This window comes from Ornithorhynchus anatinus, chromosome X1, assembly GCF_004115215.2.
Source record: "Ornithorhynchus anatinus isolate Pmale09 chromosome X1, mOrnAna1.pri.v4, whole genome shotgun sequence".
NCBI lineage: Eukaryota > Metazoa > Chordata > Mammalia > Monotremata > Ornithorhynchidae > Ornithorhynchus > Ornithorhynchus anatinus.
The window spans coordinates 90,082,145-90,088,144 of NC_041749.1; the positions used below are offsets into that span (position 1 = coordinate 90,082,145).

General features: G+C 59.8%; 1 protein-coding gene across 1 annotated transcript; it reads left to right on the forward strand.

Moving 5' to 3' along the window:
* The first annotated feature begins 2,919 nt into the window (after positions 1-2,919).
* LOC100081423 (histone H1.10) lies at positions 2,920-4,143 on the forward strand. The gene has a single exon (XM_001512176.5). The coding sequence runs from the start codon at positions 3,124-3,126 to the stop codon at positions 3,808-3,810; it is 687 nt and encodes a 228-aa protein (XP_001512226.2). The 5' UTR covers positions 2,920-3,123; the 3' UTR covers positions 3,811-4,143.
* Positions 4,144-6,000: the final 1,857 nt, after the last annotated feature.

The window sequence follows — 6,000 nt, forward strand, 5'->3', positions numbered from 1 at the left end:
TGATGACCCATGCTCCTGTCCCATGCTTTTCACTAGTAACTGTTAGTGGTGCTCTACCCTCTTCTCTGACCACACCAGAGAGTACTCAGAGACCCAGAAGGAGCAGAAGTTGGAGTCGGTGCCAGGCATCCTCTGGGCTCCTCTTTTGCCTCAGCCACGTCACCCTCCCACCCTGGCCTCACCTCAACCCTCCTACCTTGGCCTCGTTTAGTTCTTCCTGCTCTGCCCAGTTGGGGGTTCACCTTCCCTGAACCTCTTAGCTGGGCAACAGAAACTGCCTCCATCCCATTTCTCCTGGGTCTCTGAGTCTCTTCCCGTCTCCCATTTCATCCCTAATCCTCCTGCTTTTGTTAACCGGTGACTCACGCAGCACCCCATTCGCCTTTCCCTCGCCTCACTCTATTACCTCTATTCTCAGACAGCCCAATTTTCCTCCTCTGGCATTCACTCGCTGGCCGGTCTCACTCTCCCTGTCATGTCTGCTCCTTCCTGGAAGCAGTCTCAATTCCTCTCCCTCACTACCACTTCCTCTCATTTCCTCCTACTCCATAACTGTCTGGGCTCTCTTCTTCCCTGAATTCCCGCTCTGGAACACCCTTTACTCTCCTTGCTCTCGACAAAGTTGTGCTGCCCGGTACCGCTCAGACCCCCGAGCCTCCTTCCAGGCCTAGGGTCCGCATGGGCCCCAGCCCCGCAGTGGACGGTACCCCTTCGGGACCCGTGATCTGGGAAACGACAAGAATGTAACCCAGCCGTTAGGATCCACAGAAGGGAAGATTCATTGTACCCTGCCGGGGATGCCTCTCTGGGGAGAGAGATGGCCAGGGGAGGGGGCGGGGGAAGCGCTCAGGGAACAGATCGGTGGATTCACAGAGGGAGAGCAGGCCCTGCCTCCTTCGTCCCATCGGGAGAAGATTCTTTGTGACAAGCTTCAGAAAGGAAGCAGCAATCAAGGGGGAATGCAGCTGCTCCCCATAACTGGTTGGAGCCAGACCCTTTTTTCTCCCCTCCCCCTTCTCTTGGAGGGAGATGTTAAGTGCTAGACGCGGAGGGGGGGAGAGCAGAGGAATGGGGCACGGGGAAGGAGGACAGGCGATTTTGTCCATGTTCGCAGCGACCACGAGTTGAAGATGGGCGAAAGATAAGCGCCTCGCCTTTAGCCGCCTCTCTCGCTGCGACGGTGTAAAACTACAGCTCCAGAGTGAGTCATAAAGCAGTTAGCCCCTGCCGGGGGGGTCCCCACAAGGCAGAGAGGGATGGGGGCGTGAAGCTTAACTGACAAGGACCCCCCCTCCCCCCTCCAGGACTGAACCTGTTCCAGGCGGGGTGCGGGGCGTGGAGGGAAAATTATTGCTTTTCATTCCAAGGCACTGAATAGGCATCATTCCCCCCTTGAAATCTACGATAAAATCCCCTCCCTCCCCCCCCCGAAATCCGCGCCCTTTTCTCCGCACCCCCCTTCTCTGCCACCTCCTCCCCCCACCAGATCATCCTCCATTCCTGTAGATCAGCGCTCTGCCCTCAGGCGATCGTTCCCCACCCGCCCCCCCATCTCCACCACCGTAAAAAAGCAAAATACAAACCAGAAACACCCCCCCCCATAACCCAAACCTCGCCACCACCTCCCCCTCCCCCCCAGTTCTGGAGGGGATATCTTCTTCCCTAAGGCAAATCATCTCTCCCTCGCCTCATCCCGAAGAGCACCGCCCCCTCTCCAGGTGCCTTTGGAACTGGTTCTCCTTTGGGTTTGTAAAAAGCCCGCCAACCCCTGTTCCCCTCCCCACACCCCCCGCCCCCTAACATCCGAACCCCATGTTTTCTTACCAAACCCGATTCTCTCCGGGGAGAACTCAACCTGAGCAGAAGCTTGCCCAGTCCTCCCCTCCCCCCAGCCCAGCAGCCAGCCGTTCCCCTCCCAAACATCACGGGGAGGGAAAAAATGCCACCTCCACCCGTCGTCCGTCCCCAGACGGAGTTGCTCTTCTCACAAAATGTCACCCTTAATCTTGGGGTGCGCTGGGCCCTTTCTTTCATGCACATTCGGGAAGGGGCGGGGGGGAGGGGCCGAAAAGAGAAATGCTGCATTCGAAGCAGACAACTTACAACGTAGACGAGGATTTAGGGGGTTTAGTGGGGGATCCCCGAGTTTCGGGGACGAGGGGTCCAGCTCTCTCGGCACCCGTAATTCCGTATTGGGGTAACGGGGGAGGTGAGGGGGGAGGGGGAGCGAGAACCTGGAGGGGAGTGGAGGGGGTAAGCGTAAGGAAGACAATAAAGGGCTCTGAGGGAGGCGGCTGCCCCCCACCACACGCACACACCCTCCCGAGTGGCGCGGGGTCCCCTAAGCCCTAATGCCTCTTCGGAACCCCCGGATCCTCTCTGGATCAGGCTTGGACCCCCCTGGAAGTTTCTCTTGCAGAGTTAACAATGTTGCTCCGGCCGACCACGTGAGGGCGTGCACTGTGTTAGTTACAACAAATTAAAGTCGGGGCATTGCCCCCGGCGGAGCCCCCCGTGGCCCCGCGAGGGCTCAGATCCCAGCACCACACTCTTGTCTTTCGGGGACCCGCCTCGGGGCCGAGGGTCGGCACCCCGGGGGGGCGATAATGGCCCCCAAAGAGGGCGCCCCCCTCCTCTCCCGCTCCCCGAGCCTAGGGTGCACCCTTCTATTTCCCTTTCCGAGCTCCTTCTCGTTCTCGGCTGGCCCCGATAGGGTGCCGGGGGGTTGGGCACCGTCCAGGGAAGGGGGCTGCGGCAATCCCGGAGCCGAAGAGGCTCCGGAGCGGGAAATAAAGGGCCGGGAAGGGGCTCGAAGAAGCACAAGTTGGTGCTGGCCCCGGCCCAGGCTGTTGTTGTTCTCAACGTGGTCCGTCTCCAAGCCATATAAGAGGCGTGCGGCGGCCCGCCCAGCCAGATCGCATCGCGGCGGCCAAGGAGGGGCGCAGGCGCTAGCGGCTCGGTTCCGGCACCCCCGCTCCCACCTACCTACCTACCCGCCCACCCAGCCAGCCACCTACCCCCCGCCCCCAGCCACCTACCCCCACCCCCCACACACACCCATCCAGCCACCTACCCAGCCCCCGCCCGGCCTCAGCGCTGCCGCACCCGAACCCCTTCGCCACCATGTCCGTCGAGCTGGAAGAGGCGCTGCCCCTCACCCCGGCCGAAGAGGCGCCCGATACCCCCGAGAAGAAACCCGCTTCCAAGAAGGCCAAGGCGGGGGGCGGCTCTTCCCTGTCGCCCTCCAAGAAGAAGAAGAACAACAAGAAGAAGAACCAGCCGGGCAAATACAGCCAGCTGGTCGTGGAGACCATCCGCAAGCTGGGTGAGCGCAACGGCTCCTCCCTGGCCAAAATCTACAACGAGGCCAAGAAGGTGGCCTGGTTCGATCAGCAGAACGGGCGGACCTACCTGAAGTACTCCATCAAGGCGCTGGTCCAGAACGACACTCTCCTGCAGGTGAAGGGAACCGGGGCGAACGGCTCCTTTAAGCTCAACAAGAAGAAACTGGAAGGGGGCGGCGGCGGCGGCGGCGGCGGCGGAACCAGCGACAGGAAGAGTTCCGCTTCTTCCTCATCCCACAGAGCCAAAAAGGCCACTCCGTCCACTTCCTCGGCTGCTCGGCGCGCCGACAAAAAGCCCGTCAAGGGCAAGAAGCCCGAGAAGAGGTCTCACAAGAAAGGCGCCGGCGGCAAGAAGGATAAAGGCAAGGCCAAGAAGGCGGCAAAGAAGGCGACCGCCTCCGGGGGCAAGAAGGTGAAGAAGTCGGTCAAGCCCAGTGTCCCCAAGGTGCCCAAGGGCAGGAAGTGAGGTCGCCGTCGCCCCCAGTTCCCGGGGCCACCTTCTTAGTTGGGTGGGGGAGGGGCGGGGGAGGAGTGGGAGGGGGGCGGCGGCGGGATGGCTCGCCCTTCCCCTCACCCTTTACCGATCCCCATGGCGGCAGCGGCCGTCACCAAACCGCCGAGCCCTTCCACTCTTGTGAACTCTACTAGGCGAGGTGCCCGGGGACCGCGGGGGTGGGGTTGGGGGTGGGAGGGGGGGAAGAGAGGCAGAGACGCTGCCGCAGGCTCTGCTTTTACTCGCGCGTTCTCGTGTCGTGTTCTATCCGCTGCCTGTACGGTAAAATCGTTATTTTTATAGCGATCGGTTCGTTGTCCTTCCTTCCCTCCCCCCCTCCCCCGCCCCCGACCCTCTATTTTTTTACCCTCCGTGTAAGTTTTGTACTGTTTACCCAGCAGACCTAGCCCTGGCTCGGGACCCACACCAGGTCTGAGCCCCGGGACCTAGAGGGGGTATGTGGGGAGGTGGGTCGTGGCCCTTTATTTCCTCTTTCCCCTCCCCCTTATTGTAGCTCTTTTTTTTTTTTGGGGGGGGGGTGTTTGTTTGTTTGTTTGCTTTAGAATTTTGAAAGAGCCCCGGCGACGCCCTTATTGGCTCTCGCCATTGGCAACGAGACCGTCCCCATAGCGACGGGACTTTAAGCGCCAATGGCTTGAGCCGACGCCCGCTCGGGGAGCTGGGGAGGGAGCAGCTGGCGTCGCTGGTTGGCTATGAGTCTCCTGGCGCGCTGGGGAGGGGGCGGGGGGGAAGGGGGTGGGAGGACGGGGAGGTTGGGGGTGGGAGGACGGGGAGGTTGGGGGTGGGAGGACGGGGAGGTTGGGGGTGGGAGGGGGGAGCGAGTGGCGACTCCGGAGCGGGCGAGGGGCACGCCCCCCTCCCTAGGGCTCCAGTCTCCAGCACCGCGGCGAGGCCGGGGGGTCATCGGGACTAATGAGCCCCACGTGCGGGAGGGAACTTTTCTGCCTTTTGTGCGTAGCGTACAATCGCTCGGGGCCCGGCCTTCCGGGGTCCTTCCCGAACTTAGTGTTCAGCTCTGTTCTCGGCGCTTTCACTTGTCTTCGTTGGCCTTTTTTTTTTTTCTTTTTTTTTTTTCGCTCAATAAATTGTTTTAAAACCTGTGGATTTACTCTTTCTGGGTTGACAGCAGGGCACCACCACACGGGACAGAACACATCCGAGTAGGGAAACGTTACTGCCCCCTTGGTCTTTAAACGAGGGTGGCGAGAAGCACATCACCTCTCTCCCGTACGGTGAGAGCTCCCATCGGATGCTCAGCGCCTCCCCTCTCCCCTCACTCAATCTAGTCCCCAACCGTGGGACTTCCCCAAGTGCCATTCCTCTCCCGCCCCTCAGGATGAGAGGTGATAGTACCCCACCCTCACTGCGGCATTTCAACAGGATAACTCCTCCCGTTCCACGTCCCACCCCCACCTTCCCCGCCATTCCTGTTGAGAGCCAGGGCCGGGATGTGCAGCTGAGTCTCCGGCCCACCCACAACCCCTGACCTTGTTTAAATGCTCCAACAGGTGCCACGATACTTATGAGCCTCCCGGTGGCCAGGATTACAAACCCCTCTCTCCCCTCCTCTGTTATGCAGTCGTGCCTGGCCTGAGACTTGGACCCCGAGTGAAGCAAACCCCCCACAAAGGGTACAGAGCTGGAAAGTCTTTGGACCTATGCAGTTTAAGGTTTGGGGATTTGGGGGCCACGAGCCTGATCCCTCCTCTCCCACCTAGGCTCCAAACCAGGTTCTTACTTTTAAAGAGGGTTTAAGCAGCAATTGGAGAGGTGGGTTTCCCCACACCAGTTGAATTTAGTGAACAGATATCCCACCTTGACTACTGCGTCTGCCTCCTTAATGATCCTCCCTGCCCCCATCTCTCCCTTCCAGTCTATGCTTCATTCTCCTGTCTGGATCATTTTTCTTAAAAAAAAAAAAAAACAAAAACAAAAAAAACATTCAGTCCACATCTTCCCCACTCCTCAAAAGCCTCCAATAGTTGCCCGTCCACCTCTGCGTCAAAAACTCCTCACTGTCGGCTTTAAACCACTCGTCACCTCTCCCCCGCTGCCTACCGTGCCTCACTGATTTCCTACTAACAAACCGGCCCGCACGCTTTGCTCCTTTACCTCTAGCAAGTACTCGCTGTACCTCGATGT

Coding starts and splice junctions, on each gene's coding strand:
- LOC100081423 (XM_001512176.5), top strand. CDS start 3,124: ATGTCCGTCGAGCTGGAAGAGGCGCTGCCCCTCACCCCGGCCGAAGAG.